Source organism: Gallinula chloropus (assembly GCF_964237585.1).
Source record: "Gallinula chloropus genome assembly, chromosome: 14".
Lineage (NCBI taxonomy): Eukaryota > Metazoa > Chordata > Aves > Gruiformes > Rallidae > Gallinula > Gallinula chloropus.
In genome coordinates this window covers 6,564,580-6,588,376 of record NC_140099.1, presented here as the reverse complement: position 1 = coordinate 6,588,376, position 23,797 = coordinate 6,564,580, and the positions used below count along the sequence as shown (strand labels likewise).

The 23,797-nt window shown below is 41.7% G+C and overlaps 1 protein-coding gene across 2 annotated transcripts in view; it reads right to left on the bottom strand.

Moving 5' to 3' along the window:
* AKT1 (AKT serine/threonine kinase 1) overlaps positions 1-23,797 on the bottom strand; it is a gene marked incomplete at its 5' end in the record, with an annotated part of 65,716 nt that overhangs the window by 16,800 nt on the left and 25,119 nt on the right. The window contains 8 exons of one of the 2 annotated variants that reach the window (XM_084270548.1): positions 1,911-2,039; positions 4,218-4,343; positions 5,062-5,130; positions 6,832-6,897; positions 7,064-7,195; positions 8,041-8,188; positions 10,935-11,046; positions 17,561-17,689. In XM_084270548.1, coding sequence (XP_084126674.1) covers positions 1,911-2,039; positions 4,218-4,343; positions 5,062-5,130; positions 6,832-6,897; positions 7,064-7,195; positions 8,041-8,188; positions 10,935-11,046; positions 17,561-17,689 — 911 coding nt within the window. The remainder of the gene's footprint in view (positions 1-1,910; positions 2,040-4,217; positions 4,344-5,061; positions 5,131-6,831; positions 6,898-7,063; positions 7,196-8,040; positions 8,189-10,934; positions 11,047-17,560; positions 17,690-23,797) is intronic. The other variant, XM_084270549.1, reaches the window with a different exon arrangement.

Here is a 23,797-nt window from a genome sequence, read left to right as displayed (position 1 = left end):
GATCCATGTTACAAATGCAGACAAGAAGATGGTGAGCTGTGCTTTTTAGGATGTATGACCTTAAATGCAAGGAATAGCACTTGTACACCATGTTCAGATTTTTTGCATGCTACTGGCCACATGACCAAAGGCTCCAGAATTTAACACTCCAACTCACAGATGGGATTTGCAAGTAAGAGAGAAAGCTGGGCTAATCAAAAAGATTTGTCCTTCAGGGTTTTGGATGAGCCAAGTTGTCATAAATATTAAAAAGAAAAATAATAGTAAATAACATAACAGAAAGAACAACATAACACCTGCACAGGAAATCCCCACATTCCAAGTTAGGGAAAAACCCCAAAACAATAAATATTTTTAGTCCTTATAAAATCCTTGATGAAAAAACTGAAGTTCAGCAATTGATTTTAAGAGGGAAGCTAAAGTGAAAGCCATGTTTATGACTAATAAACACTCTGTCACGCTGCTAATTGCTCCCTGCATCAGTAAATGTGAAATTGTGGTGCACAGAACCCCAATTTAGATTGAAGACTTCTGGTGATCCATGGAGAGCTGGCAGCTCTCCTGAGACTGGCTCCACCTCCTTGCTGCGAGCTACTTCGACAGGTGCCCACGTTCTTCATTATTACCAAGACACTTGAAGCCCTTGAAAGCAGCTGGGAGCTAAAACAACCCCAAAAACCCCAAACGAAAAACAAGAGCATGCTGCCACAGCTATGCAAGCTGAGTGGAAAAGCACTAATCAGCAAGTTTCTCAGTGGAAATGCTCCTCCTTCACACTGGTTTTCCATACTTTGTACTTCTGCATACTTCAGCTCATGACAGGTTTGCAATGCCCCAGTCTCCCATCTCCAAGAGAGGCTACAACCTGGTTGTGCTAACAATATATAATCTGCAGGCAGCCCAAGACTTGCTTCTGCCTGTGCTCCGAGCTGGATGGAAGCCTTAACACCACACCATGGGCAGTGAAGCACCTGCTGCAAGGCAACGAACCCTTCTGTGAGGCACACCACATTAGCTTGGGCTTGGTGCCCTACTAATAGAGCCAGTCTGCTTCCCTACAGCTCAGAGTGTGGGTAGAGAAAACTAGCGTCTGCCTGCAGAATACCATGTATACACACATCCTCTATCACACGACTTCACTTTTGATCTGCCCATAACTAACTCACAGCTATAACACCACCTATGTTGCACAACTCTCAGGAGTATTTACAGGACGAAAGCTGCAAGCACATCATTGGAGTTTCAAGCTTAGAAAAAATAGTACAAAGAACTCCCCTAAACAGAGTCTGGGGACTGAGATCCTCTGCTTGGATTTATTTCCTCCCAAATTGAGAAGTACAAATTAACACTGAGAAACATCTTGTGCTCTCACAGTCACAAAAGAGTCAGCACTTCCAATGCATAACAGGCTCGACACTGCAGAAAAAAATTTAGTTCTGTCCTGTTTCCAAAAATATGCCACCTTATACTGTCTTCAAAGGGAAAAAGAATTGGACAATACTTTTCTTTCTGAAGCAAAGTCCTGCTGATAGCTTTCAAACAGGCCAACGCACAACCACCAGCTTGCAAAAGTCACCAATCCCTCAAGTAGTATTTAAAGTGATTTACATTTCTGTGAGTTTTTTTAAATGAGGTTTCTGACAAGCAGCAAGCACTGTTCCAGTGAAATGTAAATACTCCCTGAAGTGGCAAGAACATACTACTCTGCCTGAAAATCATCACATATCGGTATGCTAAAGATCTGTCCCAGAACATGATGAATAAAAGATTCTCAGTATGTATTGTTATGTAACAGTAGGTACTGTATGAACACATTATGGCACAGGAATCACTCTGTGATCCATATTGCTACCACTATCAGGGATTTCATTTAAGAAGATAATTCAGTACAACAGCCCACACAAACATACCTCTGGTGCAAGATACTCTGGAGTGCCACAGAAAGTCTTCATTGTCGCTCCATCCTTGATGCCTTCTTTACATAGTCCAAAGTCTGTTATTTTTATGTGTCCATCTTTATCCAGCATGAGATTTTCCAGCTGAGAAGAGAATCCAAATTAAAGCCATTACTACCTATAACACGCACCGCTCCTGAGCAAGTCAATGGGAGATGGGGTTTCTGCAGATCAGTTTTCAACCCCATTCTCACTGGGGTCAGAATCATAGTAGGTGCCAAAGCATGCATCATGTATATATAAATTTATATCACTTGCCTTAGTTCTTTAGTGAATGTTAAGTAATTGGTGTGCAGTCTTTGGATAACTGAGCATATATACAGAGAGAAAGCAGACCCTAGACATCCTATTTATTCTTCTACAATATTATCACCAACAGAAGGTTAGTTCTTTTAAAAATATATAAAGCTATTCCCCCTCATAGAACTTCATCCCTGCCTTGAAGTAATTTTTTTAATATTCTGTACCAGTAAAAGATAGCAAGTGAAACCTAAGTCAAACACAAGGCTAAAGACCCACTTTGAAAGAGACTGATTACATACAAATCACTTCAGACATTCACTCAATATATGATAGGACCTGTGCCACTGATTTTTGAGAAAGCCATCCAGGTTTCAAGAAAGGGCTTCTGCTGTGTATGAAATAAAGCACACTTTCAAAGGAATTATGGTGATGTGGGAGACAAAATCCCAGGAGGAATCCCAAAAGGACACTGACATAGTCTGAAAGTGTTATGTAGTGTGCTTCATTTTAAACTGTTCCTAAAGTAAGCTACCAATATCTCCTCATCCCCTCCTGAGCATTTCTCAGAGGAAAAAAAATGCTGCTGTTGCATTTTCCTCAATTACCCAAATTTGTTTGCCCCAATATTTCTTGTCTGGTTGGGTTTTTTCCCCCTTCTCCTTTTTTCCCCAACAACTTGAAGCTTATCCAGTTTTGAACTGCAAGCAGGTACGAATGAAGATAGCCCTGTGCAGCTCATTGCATGGAAGGCCTGGAATGATCAGCTCAGGATGACATTCCACCACATAGAAGAGCCAGCAAGGTTCCTCAGGGGTCAGCAGTGGGACCAGTGCTGTTTAACATCTTTGTCAGAGACAAGGACAGTGGGATCAAGTGTACTCTCAGCAAGTTTTCCAACACCACCAAGCTGTGTGATGCAGCAGACATGCTGGAGGGAAGGGATGCCATCCAGAGGGACCTTGACAGGCCTGAGAGGTGGGCCTGTGCAAACTGCATGACATTCAACAAGGTCAAGTGTAAGGTCCTGCACCTATGTCAGGGCAATCCAACTACAACTACAGGCTGGGCAGAAAATGGATTGAGAGCAACTCTGAGGAGAGCAACTTAGGGGTGCTGATTGATGTAAAACTCAACCTGAGCTGGCAATGTGTGCTTGTCACCAGGAAAGGCAACTGTCCTGGACTGCAAGAAAAGCAGCATGAATAGCATGTTGAGGGAGGCGATTCTGCTCCTCTGCTTCACTCTGGTGAGACACCACCTGGAGTACTGCATCCAGCCCTGGGATCCCCAGTGCAAGACAGACATGGAGCTGTTGGGGTGAGGCCAGAAAAGGGCCACAAAAATGATAAGAGGGCTGGAGCACCTATTCTGTGAAGACAAGCTGAGAGAGTTGGGCTTTATAAGCCTGGTGAAGAGAAGGCTCCAGGGAGATCTTATAGTGGCCTTCCAGTACCTGAAGGGGCTACAGGAAAGCTGCAGAGGGACTCTATCAGGGAGTGTAGTGACAGAAGGGGTAACGGGTTTGAACGAAAAGAAGGTACATTTACTATTAGATACAAGGAAGAAATTCTTCCCTCTGAGGGCAGTGAGGCCTTAGCACAGGCTGCCCAGAGAAGCTGTGGCCGCCCCTCCCTGGCAGGGTTCAAGGCCAGGTTGGATGAGGCTTTGGGTAGCCTGGGCTAGTGGAGAGTGTCTCTGCCCATGGGAAGACTAGATGAACTTTGAGGTCCCTTCCAACCCAGACCGGTCTGTGACTCTATGATTCTTTCGGAACATGAGCAGGCAGTACCACTCCACATTTTCTGAAAGGCTGCCAGGGTTCTGATAAGTGCATTATACAACCTCTTGGACAATAAAAGTGTTTAGACATCCTGTAAAGTCAAGTCTGACAGCTGCAATAACTGTTATGTTAAAGTTCTGACAGGAAAGGGTTTCTTATAGTTCAGGCTCATTTGCTTTTGTGACTAGCAAACAAAAAGCCCCAAACCAAAAAGCCTATGAAATTATTTTTCTACGTACCTTCAAATCTCTATAAACCACATTCTTCTCTGAATGCAAGTAATCCAGTGCTGAAACAATCTCAGCTCCATAAAACCGAGCCCGGTCTTCAGAAAAGACACGCTCTCTTGACAGATGGAAAAACAACTAGGAGAACAATCATTTGTTACCTTTAGATTGCACATATTTGAGTTAGGTCTCACACTTTGCAAGCCCTCCTGCTTGGAATGCAATATTACCTAAGAGAAAACCCCTTCCCATCCTCACCCTGCTGTGTTCCCAAATGTGCTAAAGAGCATCATGTATTAAATGACTGAACAGCTACATCCACAGACACACACTGATAACCAGTTTGTGTTCAGCACAGTTCTGTATATACAGAAAGTTATAAAAAAGCATCTTGATTGAACTACAACTCCCTACTAAAACTACAGTTTAATGCATGATTTAGAGATGTGAGTACTCCAACTTTTCCTTCTTGACTGTCTATCAGTAGGACTCTTTTTCTAGCTCTCTCTCCAAATAACACGTACTCATCACGTAAATTTTAAAAGTGTTAAAAGTTGTCTGAAGCACAATTAGAAAGCACCTTGCCTTTCTGAATTACTAAATGCCAGATTACAGTATGTTGCTGTCACATAAAATCTGAACCTCCTCCCAAAATCTCTGTTGTCTAAAAACAGTGTTAAGAAAATTAAAAGCCTTAATTCTTAATATTAGTTAAGCTTGCAAACAGCTCTGTTTAACTGGGACAACTTGCATTAATTACAATTGCAAACATGGACCACAGCTAACTAGTGTCAAGCAGAATCAGTATTAGCACAGGAAAATCCTAAAGTATTAAAGATTATTACGTTTCCCTTACCTCCCCTCCATTCGCATACTCCATAACGAAACACAAGCGATCATGAGTCTGAAAGGAATACTTTAAAGCCTGAAACAGATTTAAAACAAAAGTTAGAAGACAGATCACACTGACAGTTATAAAAGCATTTTTTATATATTTTCAGAAATAGAGAAATGAAATTCTACATTTTAGTGGACTTCCTGACCTTGGATCTTAAACAATACTTACACTTTCCCATTGCAGCTGAGGACTGATCCGCTGCCAACTTATTTCATTAAATAAATTTAATCAAACATTAAGAGTCCCTTGCAGAAGCTATCAGAAACAACTACAATGCTGCAAAATAAAGCGCTGGCCCATTATCAGGAACACAAAACCTACCAAACAGTGGTTCTGAAGTTTCCTCCTTAGGCCACAAGCTCCCACAGTTTTATGTCACAGATAAGAGTTCACAACTGAACCCCAGAGCGCAAGGTTTCACCGCACTGGCTAGAAGCCCTCTTGTATGAAAGATATATATTTACACACACCAGCCCCCTGGTCTCTGCCCTGCTGCCTGCAACTGCTCCCTGTTGACAGCCTGCCAGAGGATTGAGCAACGCCGTCAATATCAATTTGTGAGCAATTCACCAAAACAGACGGAACGGAGGCTGTGATGAAGCATCACAAGGTGCCTTTGTACAGTCCTGTCACGTGTATTCCTGTGGCAAGAGTAACACCAACTTGTTTGCCACAGTCTTAAGTTTCTTGGTCGTAACCCAGTCTCGTAGCTGACTTCTCAAGACAGCCCTTGTTTTAGCTATTTGGGTTTATGAAAGCATTAAAAAGAAAATACCACATATGATATCATCGTCTTCGTTGCAAGGGGTGGCATTTCTAAACCAGTCATATTTTTGCAGAGAGAGGGAGGATCAGGTTTTAGACATGTCAACAAACATTTACTGATTATACCTATTCCAGCCAGTATTTACTTCCAGAGGCCATGCTTAAAAGTCTAAATTCCAGTTAAGCTCTTGTGTACTCAGACAAAAAGAAACAACTGGGATCCTACACAGGACTCTTAGGGAGCTTAAGCAGTTGGAACCAATTCAGAACCAATGTGTAATAAATACTAGAAACAAATTCTTGAGGTGGAACTTGGGCATCTGAACTAAACCCAGAGAGACTGCTGGTGCTGGAGGTCTAAACTGAGAGTATGGTTTGATTTTAGAGCTAAGCCAATCCAAAAGGAAAGTAGCAGATAAAGCAGAGTTCTACTCTTCCCTGTCTCACCTCACATGCTCCCACCACTGCTACCTTTTGGCTGGCACTACCAGTGCTCCTATTTAATAGCAATCTGCTGCTGGGAGCTTACAAAAAACAAAGCAAAGCAAAAAAACAAAGAAAGGCAAAATTAAAGGGATTTCCCCCCACTTCATCTTTCTGAATTTGTCTGCCACAAGATCAGGGTCACCCCAATCTTTGCTACAAAGAGGAGAGCCTTTGGAGGACAAGGAAAGCAAATACTTCTCTCAAAGATTGCAAGCCATTAAATGGGCAAGCCATAAATTCAAACCACACCCTGAAACACTGTCTTCAAGGGGTAGTGAGGACCTGCTCTGCAAGAATCAAAAGACCTAAAAAAAAGCATTTTAATTTGTGCTTCTCAAAAGATTGAAGGGTACAAAACACACAGCAGGTCCAAAAACACACATCTCGGACTTATGACAAAAAAAAAACCCACAAAAAAGAAGGGAAGTGTTTGCTGTTGTGATGTCAGCTTACACCCAGCAGAGGGACAACACTTACTGTCAAGAACGGATGCCGGGAGTTCTGCAGGACACGGTTTTCTGTCAGCGTGTGCGCTACTTCATCCTGAAACACAAGCAGGAGGAAACCGGCCAAGTGATTCCCCAGATCAAGGAGCCATTTCAAACACTTATGCATTGATTAGTTACAAGTGCTTGGAGAGTCCCTGGTATGACTTTCCTGAAGGCTGTACCAAGGGTGAACCACGTTCCCACGTTTCCCATCTACTCACCTTTGCTACAATAACTTCCTTCTTCAGAATTTTCATCGCATAATAGCGACCAGTTGCTTTTTCTTTAACTAAAATGACCTTTCCAAAAGTGCCTTTTCCCAGGAGTTTAAGGTATTCAAATTCATTCATGGTCTGTTAATGATAGAGATAAACAAGAACTGAATTGCACTAACAAGTATATCATTCTCAGACTAGAATGTCTCATTCAAGTAAGAATGCAGTGCATATGTGGGGGTTTTAATCCTTTCACTTAGTAGAATTTAGGCAAAGAAACGATTCTTCCTCAAAATGATTACCAGTACATTCCCAAAGATAATCAACCAAATTGTTCAGGGAAAACCATAAGCTTTCAATTAACAAATCACTTTTTCACATGACTCAACACTCATATGTTGAATGGTGTTTGCACAGTTTATTACTCCATGGACATTTTGACCACTTTGTCAGTGCAGACATTCATTACAAGTCACACGTTGCTCTGATTTGAGGGATTAAACCCATTCCTTTTTTCTGATGTTCCTCACCTCTCCAGGGCCCAGCTTTCTTGTGTTCCACTGAACAGCACCAAACCCCACAGACAAAACAGTTGCCTCACAGATTAGCCATTTGCTCTTAGTTGTTTTGCCACCAGGAAAAACACTGGGGAAAGTCAGAATCTGTTGCAGGCTGAGGACAGTCTCTGTACTGCCACGTCCATGACCACTGCCAACATGGCAACAGTAAGACTTATACCACAGGAAAATGGGCAAACCAAATCCAGACCTGAGCTGGCCTTGAAAGCCACTGAGTGAGGACACTTGAACTCAGAAGTCTGGCTTTGCCAGGTACGTGCTCAGCTCAGACAACTGTCTCCTCCAGAAGCTGCATCTACCACCAACTTTGTAATTGCTACAGGAACAGATGTGTCTTGATGGCAATTGCTTGTCTACATTCAAGAAGACTTAAAAAATGTTGTTATTCCTGCTATGCTCGCTTACCACTTTATGTTTTGGCTTTGTCATAGAAACTTCCATTTCTTCAGCACCTGAATTATCACTAGGAGAGCCAGATCTAAAATCCATCATCTCTTCCTCCTGTTTCTTGAGGCTGTCTGCTACTGTTTGGATGGCTTTCGTCCATTCTTCCCTGGCAAAAGATAAGCAAAGACATTCTTGTTACTTGTGACTTTACCTCCTGCCACAGCAATGGTCACCAAGAAATACAGATCAACTAATGTTCTCTGATGAATCAAGACAACATACAGTGAATTACGTGCATTTTCAAGCACTACAAAAATGTGTTTTAAGAGCACTTTTAACATATATTTTCATTAATCATAGTAGAAACAAGAGACAACCAAAGTCCTCCCAGTCTGGAGGACATAAGGCTTTTCAGACAACAGAATTTCTAAAAGGCATTCAGTCAACAGCTCAAGATATGACCTGGTGGTTGAGACACACAACAAAACCAAACTTCCCAAAATCAAAAAGCAAAAGGCTCCCACGCAGCACAAAATAAGTAAACACAGCTTCTCCCTTCCTATGGTGCATTGAAACACATATATCCAACTTCTAGGGGCACGATGCCACCTCTTTGCACACATACCCCAAATTTTCGTGCCAAGGGGTGTTCTAGGAGAAGGCATTAAAGCCCAGATTACTTAGGCTATTCCTTGTTCTAAAGATGACGACTGAAACACAGCAATTCTTGTGTAAAGTTTAGAAGATCAGCAGCAGCAATGACATTTTCTCTTAGGCACAAATCTTGGTTACAATAAAGTTTCAGCAGCTGTTTCTGTAGTGGATGCTCTAACCCCTTTGACTCCTCTGGACACCACACTTCCACTCAGCATCCTCTGGGAAATTTCACATTGGGAACTACTGAAACGGAAGTTCATGGCCTTCACTGTAAATTTATTGAAGATAAAGGATACAATTCATAAGGGCTTGCAGGGTTTTGCAATGTGTGTTAGAGCATACAGGGGCTGAAGACATGTACAGTGGACTATTTACCATGTTTTACTATCTTTCATATCTGTAAGGAAAGAGATGTAGTGTTTTTGCTGATAATTGTGGGGGACTGGTTAAACTCTTCTCACAAGGACACCCCAGGTAAAATACTTTGCTAGTACATCAGGAGCAGAAGTAGTAATGCTGAATAACTCCACGCACACTCTGCATGCCATCCTTATCAATGTCAAATTTTTCCCTGGTTCTGTGAAGTTATTGTATTAAAAAATTATATACGGACACCTGAATCTCAGTTTGTGATGGATGGAAAAGGCAAATCATCCTCCAGAGGAAACAAAGTCCATGAGAAAAAGTATCCAACACAACATTCTAATAAAAAACTGAACCAATTACACATAAGGTCTTTGCCACCCCGTGCATTCTTTATTTCTGGATTTTGTCTGAACGTGCTCTATCCAGCCCTGTCTGGGGTAGCAAGGTAATGCTAAAGCATTCTGAACACTTTCCCTATTCTCCCAGCACAGACTACTTCATTTGCCATCAGAAACACATTCCTTTATTTACTAGTCATTTTCATATTCAAAACTATTACAAAACAAGCTTTTTCTTCTGTACTCTTATCTCTCCATCTCTCTCAAAAAACAAGTGTTGGTTTTAAAGGCACAGAGACAGCTAAAGGCGTATCTAACTTCACATCTCTTTTAAGATCTGTCACTGTCTCAGTTGAGATCTCAGTCCTCCTGAAGTGACTGTCTTTGATTTCTGGGAGACCAGGAGTTCACCCTCTGCTTTTATGTCTCAGGCATACCCGACAGAGGTGACTAACACCCTGAGCCCGTAAGTGTCACAAAGATGACTTAATTGGTTAGGAGGGAACAAAAAAAGACAGAAACAGAATCTTCCCCCAAGTGGAAATTGTTATTCATTCTCTTTAGGGTCACTGACCACAAAGCTACTGAAAGTAACAAGGACCAATTTATTTTTCTTTCCTTTTAATTTGAATTCACCCTTTTCTGACCATTATAATAGAATCAAAAGCAATAAACAGGAATCACCTTTAAATCAGTGCATGAAAAGGCTTCAACAGAAAAATAGCAAAGAATATTAGAAAAAATTTGCTGATCTTAAAACCAAGCATGTGCCAGTATAATATCTAGGGAGGACGAGCGGTTTAAAACACCCCTTCCCCTAGGGAAATGGTACTGGAATAACGTAAGTTCAGTTCCTGAAGAGTAGGTAAATATTTAAATACTGTGTAGTTGTAGAATAGCTGTGCTGGAAAATTGTTCTCTCAGGAGGTAAGAGATCAATTCTCCAATGATGAGAGCACAGGATGCATGCTCTTAGCTTTGTTTCCTAACAGCTGAAACAGAAATCTGCACCTGCAGCAGATAACTATCACCTTTATTATCTAATTTGCATAAAACATTAGCAATCAGCCATGATAGAATTTTTTCTTTTAAAAACAAAGTATGTAAAAAGACTTTAAAAGGTCAGTATTTTGATACAATGAAACTTTGTCTGCATGTCTCTAACTTGTGCTCATCCTTCCAGAAACTCCCGGGTTGGTCAGAAACCCTTCATTTCACATACCACAACATTTCCAGTGAGAAATGAACCCTGAGTTTCCAGAAATAACTACCTGTGTGCTGGTACACACCTGCACCTGTCTGTTTTGAACACCCAACCTAGCAATGTTTCACTTACAAACACAACTCAAATTCCACTCTCTGAAACCCCCTTTAACGTGTCTTTTCTACTGCAACACTAGGACTGAGGCACTCAGAAATTATTTGTCACTTTGCAGTCTAGATGTACATCATCTGATAAATAAGAGCTTCAGCAAAGGACTTGCTATTAATGCTGAACACTTGCATCTGCTTTTGCAAGTAGTTTATGTATTAAATATGAATGAAACATACCGCTCCTCTGGAGTCTCCACATGAAATGTTCTTTCAATTACTGTGGTCCACTGGAGGCATCTAATGATAAATGTGTTTGGTTTAGGACGTTCTGTCTTCATCAGCTGGCACTCTACCACAATCAAGGAAGAAAGAGTCATGGTACATAAGCAGGTTTAAATAATCATTTGTCTTTATTCTTATCTAGCAAACTGTTGCGATTAATCAGCCATAGAAATCTCTGTAAGTACTTCTTTAGGAGACTTGAGACGATTTACTGTGTTGATGAAACCAATAAATAGCTTGGGAGATAGTCATCTAAGCAGCACCGAAATCAAATTCTGCTAAGACAGGCTCCACATTTTGTCTGCCCAGAGAGGTAAGTAGAAATGTGATGTGATGACACAGAAGCTGTTCAGACTCAGGTCCTACACTCCAAAGGTCATCCAGAGCAGAGCACATGGATGAAGTCAGCTGATAATGCAGCAATTACATCCACTGAAACTAAAGCCAGCCCCTACATTCTCTCCCTTTGACTTTCCCGACAAAACCCCCTATCTTTGACTTTCAAGGAGTTGCTAGAGAGCATGTTTGCAGCGACCTGAAGATCAGACTCGGCATTTCCAGTCCTCAGACACTAGAGGGAACATCAAACTGCAGAGGCACCCCCAGAAGAGACCCCATTCAAGACACCTTCACAACAGCTGCCGCAGTCAGATGCTGTACAGATACCCACCCAAATCACAGCTCCCATCACTGCCAGCATTTAAGCACAACCTAAACAGTCTGCAGAAGCATGGCTGCTTGCAAAAACATGACTTTCTTCATAAAAATGCCCTTGAGAGCTAGGTATCCTTTTTTTCTTTTTCAATTCACACCTACTATTTTAAGCTTCATAGGCTGTTACGAGTGCTTCCCCTTCGAAGCTGGGTCTGAAAATGCACCTGACTAAGAGTACACTAGCTATACTGCAAGAGAGGATGTGAAAACCAGAAGAGAATCAATGAAGTAACAGAAGCCAAAAGACCATATTCTGCAGATTTATATTATAATAGAACATCTAATGCTAATTAAACAGCTCTTGTTAAAGGAAAGTTAAATTAAGAAACCAAGTAAGCAGGGAAGAAAAAAAGAATAATAATTGGAAGGGTTTTTTTTTTCTTAAACCCTTTTCCTTGCAGTTAATGAAACCACAAGCTTGCTATTACTTGGTCTTCAGGACCTAAATCAACTTCCAAGTAAATAAAAAGGCACTATGAAGACAAGAAGAAATTTCTGCTTACTGCTAGAGCTATGAACATCTTCCACCATCAGCAATGTGCAAGTTGAGGACAGAATCCTGCCAGAATAACAGTGCACGTTACTAAGGCTACACTGGTATCATTAGGTTAATTTTATTATTGTGAAAATTTAGAATACTGAGTTTTAAATTCAAGCTCTTAATTAGCACCAAGATAAAATATTTACCGCCAATGTTTTTTGGGCGCCGTATTTTTGGCAATATATTTCATGCCCCATTTGCTACTGGAATTATAAGCTTTTCAATGAGTAACTTTGCATTTTTCATGACAAGAAAACCTAATTTTTCTTTAATAGCACACTGAGGTTATACTGCATCCTTCTAAAGCACTGCAATTAGATAACAGAAAGTTTATTAATGAGTCATGAAAAGGTTTTAGTGTGATAAACAGCACTCCTTCCTTCACTGAGATTAAAGAACTTCCAGAGCAATGCAGCCGTGCTTGACAAGTGCTGTATTTAGCCTTGCAGCTACCTCCATTCTCTTTCACAGAACAGCAGTTAAGACCAAATGCAAGTGCATGAGCTGGAACAGCCCAATAAGCCCAGTCCTGTTAAATTCAACTCAAGAGATCTCGTTCCTGCTCCTGGATTGTCCACCTTAGCTTAGCTGCTCCTCTGGGTTTTGCTGTTTGTTCTGCCTCCCCATTTTACCTGTTTAACACTGCTTGATGAAGGCTGTGGTTGTCCTCTATGAACCTGTGCAATGCAGATACTGAATTTGGTTGGAGACTCCAAGAAGAAAATCAGACTGTTTCTAACCTCAAAAAAAAATCCAGAACTGCTCACCTGTACTTATTCAGGAGCGCTACATGATGACGAAATGCAGTAAGGGGGTTTGCTTACTTTTTTTAAAAACAGCCTTTAGATACACGTTTAGTGCCTCAGATGGCTGAAGTAGCTGAAGCAGCAGCACAGCTATTTAAACTAGCCATGAACTCTAAACTTTAACCATTTAATTTCAGCATAATGACACAAGGCATTGTCTGTCATAGATGGGGACGAATTAAACACCACCATTTTCCTCTAAATCAGCACTGTCCATTGATATTTGTTAAGCTTGCTGATCCAGCAATCTTTAAGGCATACAGCAAGATGAATAATAGAGATTTGTCAGTTAATAACCACTATAATTCAAGTATGTCACATAGAAGTGTTTTGTTTAGTGAACAATATGCTGTCTAATTACCCTGCTCAATCATAACAGCACATATCAAGAAATACAGAAGGCTTTATTTTTAAATTGCTTCACCATAATGCTGTAACCACAGAGGTTTCAGAAAGTTTGATGCTACCATTTGGTTGTCCCCATGTACAGCAGTGGCGTGGATTTTATCCACGAAACGATGAAGCAGCATGTTCTTTCTCACTTTTAAATCCAACTCTATGTTCCTCACTGTAGTTGGAAGCACCAAACTTGCCTTCTACAATCATGTACTGCAACATGCACCACTACAGCAGAGGACAGATACAGATGCTGTATAATATTAGGTCTGATTCATGGCATGTTTGAGGGTTCTGTTATAAAAACATTCATATTTCAAACACGGCCAAGGGTCACTTACCCACTTTGAAGACAGTTTTTCCTGTCAAACTGGCCAACAAAAGTATTCCCCGCTTGCAACAAAGTACTATAAACATCAGCCTGTTAAAAATGATTTAAATTGCTCTAAAGAACCTCTTGATTCTTTCCTGGCATTTGGTCTTTTAAAGTAAGTAGGACAGAGAAATTGTTCCTAACAGGAATAGACACCAAGGCATTCAAATGTAAATTACCATTTTGTATTTGAAAGACACTTAGTATTATCCCAGTGACTTTCTAAAATGTCACAATATTTGCTTCCCCAGCACTTAAGCTAAAAGGCAGATTACTTGCGATGAAAGTGTCAAACTCTGCTCCCTATATAATGACATCACACTTTAAAACAATAAGGTGAAGGAAGAAGCCATCCCATTCCCGCTTTAGTTTCTTTGAGGAAGGGGGATGGGGAAATAAAAAAGGCAGAAAAAAAAGTTAAATCAGACAAGAACAACAATAAATAAATAAAACTTTGGAAAGGCAAACAGTAATATTTTGCTGAAGCCCTCCTTTTCTGCTAGGACCACCAGAAAATGTGCCATGCCCTCAAAAGGCTCAGCACTGCTAAAGTGAGGAGCTGGGAGCCCTGAATTACAGACCTGGCTAAGGTGGCCCCCAGTAAGAGAGAACACAGAAAGCCTGTCTGTTATCTGGCCACCCCATGCTAAATGCCTGACTGCAGACACACAGTCCTGTCCCAAAAGGAGCACTCTCATTGTTGAGCAATTATGTTTTCAGCTGTACAGAAAACCACCACAGTCCACGCTCCTGACAGTCAGAGAAATAATCCCTTCTTTCCAACAGGAACAGCCTCTCTCTCCATGTGGTTTCTCACAATATACTGCTCTTCTCAGCTATATGGTTTTAAAGGCTTATAACCTAATAGGCAGACATACATGATAATCCCAGATTACAATCGGTATGAAGGCTACTTATCTGGCAGATTTACAACACAGGCTCTATTGGTTATTTATCTGCAGGTCTCTGGAGCAGAACTATTTAGGTACAGGCTTTTTTATTCCTTCTATCTTACTACCAGTGAAATACAGAACAGGAACACAAATATGGCTCAAAAATCACAGATAACTGCTCATCCACCATCTTCCAGGAGTTTTGCTTTGTTTGCTTGGCTTCTTTTTTCCCCCAGTACATAACCAATAGATAACTTCCAGGGAAAATAAAGCAATTTAAACATATAATTAAATTATAAACACAGATACATAGCTATTTTAAATGGAAAATTAGGTGGATGAAAAAGCACCTTCTAAAAATGAGCCTGTCTTTACCCTTGGGGGACCCTATCAACAAGTTATCAAAGATGTATGATCAAAACCTCACAGACTGAAAGGAAAAAGCTAGCATAGAATTAGAGACTGTCAAGCATATAGAAAGCACAATCTCTATTTACTGCTAATACTTTCTTCATACCTGTTAAGGGAAAAGACAAATCGTTGTTGATTTGATTGAATTCACTCTTTCCTACGTGTCACAGGTTGACCAAACTCACTTAACATGAATTTTACACTACAAGAGTCCCCTAGCCATGAAAAAACCCAACAAACCTTTTATTTGCAAAGATTAAAAAAAAAGCCTACGTTATTTTACAGCAGAAGAGGGTAAAGATTTTAATCAGAAATATGGGACCACTTCCAAAGAACAGACTGACAGAGACAGCCTGCCATCTCATTAAAAAAAAAATCTAGTTCACTAATTAACGAAAAAAGTCAGGGCTATCATGGTATGGTCTCTTGGAATGAAAGGAAAGAAAAAAAGAAGGATGAATTTTTACAAAAAAATTAAGCTAAATTCCCCCTCTTTTCACTGGCTGGAGGTTTCTGCAGGCTGTGTCTGCAGCGTGATGCTGCGTTCTGGTCTGAGCTCACTCATGTCAGCTCAACAAGTTAACTCAAACAAAAGTACCAAGCAAGCACATTCAATGATAAAACTTGTGGTGCAAAACACATCCAAACGACACAAATGTGAAGGGTACCCAGAAGGAAACTGCACATCAGGTGCTGGCAGCACTGCATGCCAGTGCCTACAGGAGAAATTAAATCCTGGTGGGGCAACAGCTGCTTCAGTGAGCCCAAACCCACCATAATGACTCCACACAAGGAGGCCTCCCCATAATCATCAAGGCCTCCCCAGCCCGACACCGGTTCACCAGGCAAGAGCATCTTTCCACCCACCACCCTCCCTGCAATTTCTCTTTTGGGGGCTACACCCTACTCCATAGGCAGGTGTCAAATCCACAATGCTGCGATACCATGGTAACAAACTTGTTTATCTATAAATGCCAAGACTGATGGGCTCAAATCTGCCAAAAAAAAAAAAAAAAGCACCATATTCCTGTTGAGAAAAGTGATTTAAGTTAACTCTTTTTGAAGGGAACTTGGACAAAGAGAAAGCAACGGACACATCCTTCACTCCTTAGCACTGAGCTGCAGTAAATAATTACGGTAAGTAATGCAGATAGCAGCAACAGGATGGAAGAGTCCTGCAAAAAGTGCATTTGTTAAAAGCCTCTGGCTATAGACCAAGTACTGAGGGAATTTATGAATTAGCAGCTTTCTGCTGCTTTTCTTTACCTTCTCGATTCATACAGAAATACTGGTCTAAAGAGGAAAGTACCATGTCGTTACTGAAATGAAAACACTATGACAGTTCTCTCTCTAAAACTAGAAAAAAAACCCCAAAGCACTCTTGGCATCCTACAGAAGGGCACCAGGCAACAGCATGTCTACTATTTATTCCCATCATCAGTCAGAACAGGTATATGTTGCTGCCAGAGAAAAAACAAAAATTAACTGTTGCATTAGTTCCTAGTGCTGCCCAGCCCTTTTCCAGGCCCAGGGATGTTCCAAAATAAATCTGCCTGCCTAAAGGTCAGCTACAAAGATGAACTCCACATATTTCAAGCTGCCCTGTAACAAAGACAAGCCCCTAACCCTTCTCTCCACAGAACTTCACTTCCACTAGTCACCAGGAACAGATCGTTGTTAATAACAGGTGCCACAATGATCTATTTTTAAGTGGTGGAACGAGACACAGGCAGATCATGAGACAGGAAAGATTAAGAACAGGAGAAAATAAAGGCTGGAAGTATACAGCAAAAGGTGAAAAACATGAGCAAGAAAGGAAATTATCTTCAGCTTCTTCTATCACATCCTGTGCTGCGGCACCTGAGCGAAGTCGGAAATGTTTGCATAGGAGAGAGTGCAGAGGTTAGGAGATGTTATTATTTCCAAACCCTTTTGTTGGCTCCAATAGAAGAAATATGGCTTTGTGTTCAAAACTAAGAAAAACTCAGCGTCTTTTCGTAAAGAGCAGTGATCTCTTACACTAAAAGTCAAATCAGTCTGATCTATGTCAATGCCACTTGAATCCAGATCTGGTGGCAGAACAGGCTGAAACACTCCAGCACTGCCTACCTGCCAAGTACCGAGCTGTGTGCCCCGGCTGAGATTCATTTTAAAGCAACTTGCTGAATAACAGACATACACAGTTTTAACCAACAAACCCTATTTTATTCTATAACCAGAAACAGTAAATTAGCAGAAAACTGAAAAAAAAACACCCCAGAAGATCATCAAACCTCCACATCAGCCATTCCTGAGAAACACAGGGTGGTTTATCACCTCAAATAAACACATTTAGTGTGTAGATACCTCACACCGGGCAGATTCAAAGGTTACTGATGCATCTTACCAGCGTTAGGGCTGTAAGACAACCCCCAAAAATGCACAAGGGAGCACGTAAACACACTTACGAGCTACTGAGAAGTTGTTTAAAGGTGATTCCCGCTGGTCGACGTCCTGCGGTCGCTCCTTGTAGCCAATGAACGTGCCGTCGTTCTTCAGAAGGAAATACCGCGGCCTCCATGTTTTTATGTATTCTCCTGGAAAAAGAGGACAGGCAAAGGGAGACACCATCAGAAAACACCCTAAAACACTGACCCGCCAACAACTTGTCTTTTAAAATACTGTATCTATATGTCATCCTGACATAGCAGGAGTTTTAAGAACATTCAGTTCATTCTGATACAAACAGTGGAAAAACACAGGCACTGAGTCAGATATTTCTAGTGATGCTACCATAAAAACAGGACTTCATAAAAGGTAAACAGATATGTTTTGTTCTTCCATCTACTGTGATTTCCATTCAAATTCTGCAACATCTGCCTTAAATGCATTTTAAATTTTAAAAAAATCAGAGCAGATGTCCTATGTATTATTTTTGCTATTGTCATTTTTCATACTGACAAGTGGAGAAATTTTTTTCATTTACATTTTGCAGCGCAAGTATTTTAAACAACAATGGGTAATTTACTAATTAGTCAACTGCTTTATCAAACCAACAGTCACTTTTAAAACATAAAAAGATAATTCTCTGCTTAAGTTACATAACATCACTCACTCCTCTTGCAACATCTCAAGCGTGAAACACAAGATGATATATCACAATATGAAGGGGAAAACACTGGATGATGTATAGCCACCACAAAGAAGAAAACAAACATCTAGTCTGAAAGATATTCCACCTTTCTCTGTCAGAAAAAAGATCCCTTGCTCACATCATGCTACCGCTCATCTGAGTAACGTGCACAGGTGACAGCTGTGTGACTGTGTCATAGCCACACTGAATGTGTCCAGCAGGGGAATAAAAAGGAAAGAGTTGACCAAAACCTCAGTTATTTACTGGATTTACTCAGCTGGACTTCAGAGAAGGAAGATAAGAGTTCCACCTGCGGCTCTTATGGGGGACTTTGCCAACGAGCCTCAGTTTCCCCATTTACTCATTGTCCATGGTGTCATCTTCTCAGGCAGTCTCTCCAGAACCAAAAAGAGCTTTACATGGCATCAATCTGGCCCTCTAGGTCCTGCAGTGTTCTGCAGTAATGTTTCTATTTGGCTGAATCACAGAAGCCTCACTCAAGGTGCTATTCAAATCAAGGTACTAGCCACCCTTTCCCAAATCCACTCACCCAAAAACCAAATGATTTTTTAAAAAAACAAACTTAAAAAGTGGTTACTACAAAGCACCCACAGCTGGGCAGCAGCTACACTCTCCTCCCTCCAGTATGGTTTCTCACTTGTTTATACATCAGGGCAAGGATGAAGGAGCAGACCAGGAGCCAAGCTTCCTTCAGGTCTGCTGCAGCAGGAACACACCTGTGCACCCCGTGATGCTGCCCCTGCAGCGGCTGGTACCCAGTGCCCACGGCTTCATCTGCTGGCGTGCTCTTCAAACAGCCACTGAGAACAGCAAGAAAAGGCTCTTCAAATTTACTGGCTCTGGCAACCTTCTGCTGCTCTCCTCCCAGGCTCCACTCACACCATCTTTTCCTGCTGCTCAGCTCTCCTCCTCCAGTAATTTCACTCCCAGAGATATGCACCCTGCCCCAGGAACTCCCCTGCAGCTGCTTTGCCTCCTTCCTCTCCCCACAGACCTCCTCTCCTTCTGTGGTGCAGTTTCAACCTGCTTTGGGCACCAGCTGTGCCATTTCTTCTCCGTTCAGACTCATACTTTTCTCTCCTGCACACAGACACCAACACCCACACACACCATGCGGCCATGGGTGCGGGCACCCTTTGCTGCCTCTTTCCCCTGTTCAGCCCTCTGTCAGGCTTTTCATTTTTCTAATATAAAGCAAAAGAGCTAAATCACAGAACTGGAGAAGACAGTCATGCAGAGCTACCTTTCCTACAGCAGCCATGTCTGCAGAAAGCATCCACTTGCACTCATGAAACAGGGCATGAGGCAAAAAAAAAAACACAGAAGGAAAGGGAATGAGCACAAAACTTCTTGGTCTTTTCTTTTAGACATGACTGTTAGGGCAGCAATTACTACACTAACCTGTAAGGGCCTTACAAAAATGTCGTTGTTGCTTTAGGAATTTCCAAAGTCACCTATAGCTGTCACGGTTTAACATTTATAAGCAAGGCAGTAAGTGCAGAAGGATGTAGAAGGGTTTGTTGTCGTTGTCTTTTTAATTCTGACCTTAATTAAACGCCGAAAACTTTCTGGGATCAGTAGGAGATTATGGAGCCTTTCACATTTAAATTGCCACTCCAACTCAGCCCAGATCAGTGAGATTACTCCAATCTCATTACTATTGCACCACAGATGCGACTGCAGGAACAGGAAGATGCATGGTGTGTTCAGCCTGGCTCTTGCCAAGGTTTGCCAGGTAAGCAGGTTGGGCAGGCAGCTACCTGGACTACCACTATTTTGGAACACACTATTATGTACCTGACTATGGTATTTTCTTTCCTTGCGTAAAACAGACCCAGGAGATTTAAGAACCATCATGCCTTCACTTTGGACTAAATCCAGATTGGATGGGAGAAAAAACATCTGAAGGAGGGCAAGACAGAGACACTTGCCATTTCCCTTACTCGCTAATATACGCATGCTACACATATTCCCCATCGGTATTTACAGAGGAGACATTTGTTTTTTGCAGATTCTGAAATTATTTTCTGGTCATTTTCACAGAAGTATGCATAATTTTACACAAACTACACCATACTGTCACAAGAGACTCTTCCTCTTCGATTAGATGCTTATGTTTGGCTTTCATACTTTCTTACAGAGTTATTCCACCCATCAGTTTTTTTTATTAGAAAAGCATCATCTAACAGGATTAATCACATAGTCTTTAAAATGGTGTGTTCCATACATATATAGCATCCTCCTCCACACTCACTCTTCCTCCTTTCTTTCTGCGTGAAAAATCGAGGATTTCATTACTGCCAGGCATATTCTGCAAGGACCATTCCACCTGGACTTTCCCTTATCCACTGCTTCAAGCAGGTTCTGGATCCTGATCCACCTTTTTTAATTTGTAAATAAGTAACATGATTTTAAACTACTTTTTCCACATGTCTGGAGCTTAATGAATCCTGTAATATGGCAAGCATACAGATTATCGATTATTGCTCTTGCCAAGGACAGTATGAGGCACACTGCAGCATCTGTGGTATAAGTTTTATAATATAAGGCACTGAGGTTATACTTCTGCATCTTGCAGCCAAGTGGCAAGACACTTCCCAATCAGACAAACTGTGTAAGTGTAATTTTACATTTAAGTCTGAGTAAACTATCATTCCTCTACAGAATTCTTGAAACACATATTCACCAAGGTAGAGATCGAGAACGTGTACAAAGTACATATTCTTAAGAGACAAGTTTATATTTTTATCGTTAGCTAAAAGACTGCAAACTTCCCACAATCTAGGAGGAGCACTGCACTGATCTCAACACAGCAAATCCAAGTGTTTTAGTCAGAAAAGGAGTTTGTCAATACAGACAAGAAAATAATTATGTGGAACTGCTGGGACAAAGCTGAGTGAAAAACATCACCACCGTTTCCTTCCTCTGATATACTCAGTAAGCTGTCATGCCTGAAGAGTGAACTGAGCTGTTTCATTTTTTGCCCTGTTTTTTTTTGTTCCTGTTGCAGTTTTGTTTTTAAGAATCACAAGCAAGAAGTTACTTGAAGTCACTAGTATTAGTGGCTATGTAGCCACGCTAGGAGAACTGTAGAGAGTACAGTAAACGCAAGCACGTGTGGCAAATTCTATCAGACACCACAAAAAAAAATAATAATAATGATCCACCATGGAAAAGTGAACAATTTACAGAGCAAAACATTTTTTCCTCTGTGATTCATTGCTTGTGTAATGCCCTGGCAGAGCCTTCTTTGTTTTCAGTAACAGAATGCTAACACTGCAGAGACAGGAAAGCAAAAGCATGGGTTATAAATCCTACATATAAAAACCTGGAACCAAACAGACTCCTCTGTAGCGTGCTAGCTTTATTATTTAAAATCTTTATGTACCATTCTGTTTACTCCAAGCAATTTCCAAATTGCAAAGATTCCCAAACTGTATATATCTGGAAATATACAAGAAGATTGTTATAGACCGATTTCCCTTTATTGCCTTGTGTCTCCCCCCACACACTGCATATTAAAATACTTAACACACACTTAGAATGTAAATCCATCTCATGCCAGAAAAGCTTTTTCACCGTAACGTGCACTGCAAAGCGCGCTTACGCCTGAATATTTCAGAAAAAGTTAAACACAAAACTCTCTTGGTTCATGAAAAGTTAATTCTACTGAGGATTTACAATAATGCAGGGTTAGGTTATTTTCCTCTCCTCCCCACAACAGTATCTCACCGAATCTGGAGCTGTCTACCACTGATAGAGTGTCTAACATCAGAAACAGCTGCCACTCCCTGGGAAGCTCACGGGGTAAGTGGAGAATAATGAGCAGCAAGCACCAGCAGAACAAAAGAAAATCCATCTTTATTTACCAACTGCTGCATGCTTGTTGCTGCATCAAGCTCACTCAAAGCCAACACCACACCCTTTAATTCAGAACAGACTATATTTAAGAAGCCTCTGCTTTATTTTTTTAATCAACTCATACATACCAATGTTGGGGGGGGTGGGAGCAAGGGAAATCATTAGGTTAACCAAGTCAGCATCCAGCGATACCCTTGATATTCACAAAAGCACCGTAACTTTCTCATATCCCAAAGTAACCAGTGCAAGCCTAAGAGCACCGACTGGCAAGAAGGTCTCAGCTATTTCCAATGCACTCAAGTGACTACCACAAATGTATGGATAAATAACACGTTAAACTTTCTGCTCTGAGCATCAGAAGTAGCACCATCAATTACAATGAAGAACAATACTCGAAATATCAGAGCTCTTGAGTTATGCAAGCCTTCTGTAGGTTCCCACACGCTCCACAGCCGTACTGCATTCCTTGATTGTACAGCCCTGAACCGTCTGAGGGAAACATGAAAGTTATGCCAGTCGCAGTGCTAATGTGCCACCGGTCACAGGCAGAATGACTCATTCCTGAGACTTTCAATGGCTGCAAGAAGCGGTCTGCATCCTGTCCGCCTAATAAGGTTTTGGTGAAACAGATGCCAGCTTCCCTAAAGATGTGAAGCTTTCAGGACCATGATTTACAGTTAGTTTCTGCTGCTTGAGTAAATAGGATATGTGTCCACTCACTGCAAAACCAGCTGAAATCAAAACAGATTTGGAAAAAGAAAGCGGGGTTTGAAAACTTGCCTTTGCATTTCTAAAGCACTCCGAAGCCAGCCCTTTCCAAACTCAGCGAGCTAATTCTGGGTCTTAATGACTTGACACCAAACAATTAAGCAAGTTTAAGGTGACCCCAATGAAAACTATCAGGTCAAATATGTATTTATTTATTTTTTTAAATAGCTGCACAGCCACCCACCAGGCTGGTGCCACACTCTTCCCTCAACAAACCGTCAAAACAAGATATTTAAACACAGTGCCAGGTTTTCAGTAGCTTGGGGAAGGGAGAAAGAAAGAGAAAATAAAAAAAAGAGGCTATGCTAATGTCTTTCCCAACACGCTCTTGGAGACAGGAGGACCTCTGGTTTGTCTGCCTATTCAGAGGGGGCAGCGAAGGGGGCCGGTTCTTTGATGATTTTTTTTTTTGGCCCCTCTCTGGATGCCTCCTCGGCCGCCGCCTCCAGCGTACAGCTGCGGAGACACTGCCTGTGCCCTGAATCTCAATGAGGCCTCCGGGCCTGCTGCCGGGGTGCTCCCCGGTGGGGAGGTCAGCCTGCAGCCCGCCTGCGCAGGCCGCGGCTCCTCAGCTCGCAGCCCAGCTCCTCCGCGCCTTTCACGGCCTGAACGTGGGGTCCCACGGTCACGACGGGCTAATTCGGGGCACGGCAAATCCGCTCCCCGCTTTATTCTCCTTGGGGCAGCTGGACGGTCGTGCGGTGAGCCAGCAGCCCGCGCGGCCGTGACTGACGTGACTGCCAACAGGTTAAGAAGAAATGCCTCCTCCTCCTCCTCCAGCCCGGCTCCAGCTTTTCTAAACCTACTGCCGTTTCTCACGCTCACACAAAGCTGCAACACAGGGCACCTGCTTCATTATCATATCTTGGGGGAATTTGGGGAGGGAGGGAGGGAAGGAAGAGGGGAGCTGGAGGTGGGGAGA